The sequence below is a fragment of the Buceros rhinoceros genome, unplaced genomic scaffold (assembly GCF_000710305.1).
Source record: "Buceros rhinoceros silvestris isolate BGI_N320 unplaced genomic scaffold, ASM71030v1 scaffold19452, whole genome shotgun sequence".
NCBI lineage: Eukaryota > Metazoa > Chordata > Aves > Bucerotiformes > Bucerotidae > Buceros > Buceros rhinoceros.
The window spans coordinates 8,748-9,501 of record NW_010399692.1 but is presented as its reverse complement, the minus strand read 5'-3'; the positions used below and the strand labels follow the sequence as shown (position 1 = coordinate 9,501).

The 754-nt window shown below is 61.4% G+C and overlaps 1 protein-coding gene across 1 annotated transcript in view; it reads left to right on the top strand.

Annotated features, from left to right (window-relative positions):
* Positions 1 to 754, top strand: part of LOC104489429 (transforming acidic coiled-coil-containing protein 1-like) — a gene marked incomplete at both ends in the record, with an annotated part of 17,535 nt that overhangs the window by 8,254 nt on the left and 8,527 nt on the right. The window contains one exon of the mRNA XM_010131588.1: positions 4 to 243. Within this exon, the coding sequence (XP_010129890.1) occupies positions 4 to 243 (240 nt within the window). The remainder of the gene's footprint in view (positions 1 to 3; positions 244 to 754) is intronic.

Genomic DNA, 754 nt, shown 5'->3' with positions numbered 1-754 from the left:
CAGTGGCAGCTCAGTGCTGCAGAACTCACCAACCCTCCCCAAGGGCTCTTACCCATTTGACCCCAATAACTTTGACTCCATGGATCCATTTAAGTCCACCAAGACCCTCGCCAGCAGCGCTGACTCCTGCCCCACTGCTGATAACAGCCTCAACGAAATCCTCGAATCTCAGACGCTGGAGGTGCAGGACGATCTCCTGAAAGGCAGAGACTCCCCAAAGAAGCCCAAGTCGCGCCTGATAACGTGAGTGCCGATGTGTGCGGAGCAGGCGGCCGGCGGCCCCTCCGTTCCCCCTCATGCGGGCAGAGCAGTGCTGGTGGTGCTGGTGGTTGTGGTGGTGGTGATGGTGCTCCTGCTCTTGTGCCTTCTGAGCCAGCCTGAAACACCGACGTGCACTCTGCTGCTGCCCCGGTTTTGTCCTCCCCTTGTCCTGGCGGAGGGGCAGTTCCCCTCGCCCTGCTGGCACCTGAGTCGTTCAGGAGCGGATGGGAGGAGAGGGATGGGTGTCCCGGAGCGGTGCCAGTGTCTCGGGTGCCAGACAGAGCGGGGAGGGCTGGAACAGGACCCACTTCTCAGGATCCCCTCTGCAAAAAACCCTCAGGGCTCCAGCTGGTGAGGTCGAGGTGCTGGTGCTGTGGAGTCAGAGCAACCCTGTGACAAAGGCTTGAAACCGCGGGGTTTGCCGAGGGTTTGCAGGTCTTCTGGAGCTTGTGGTGCGGGTCGGGTTGATCAGCTGGGGCTGGGGCGGTTTGTG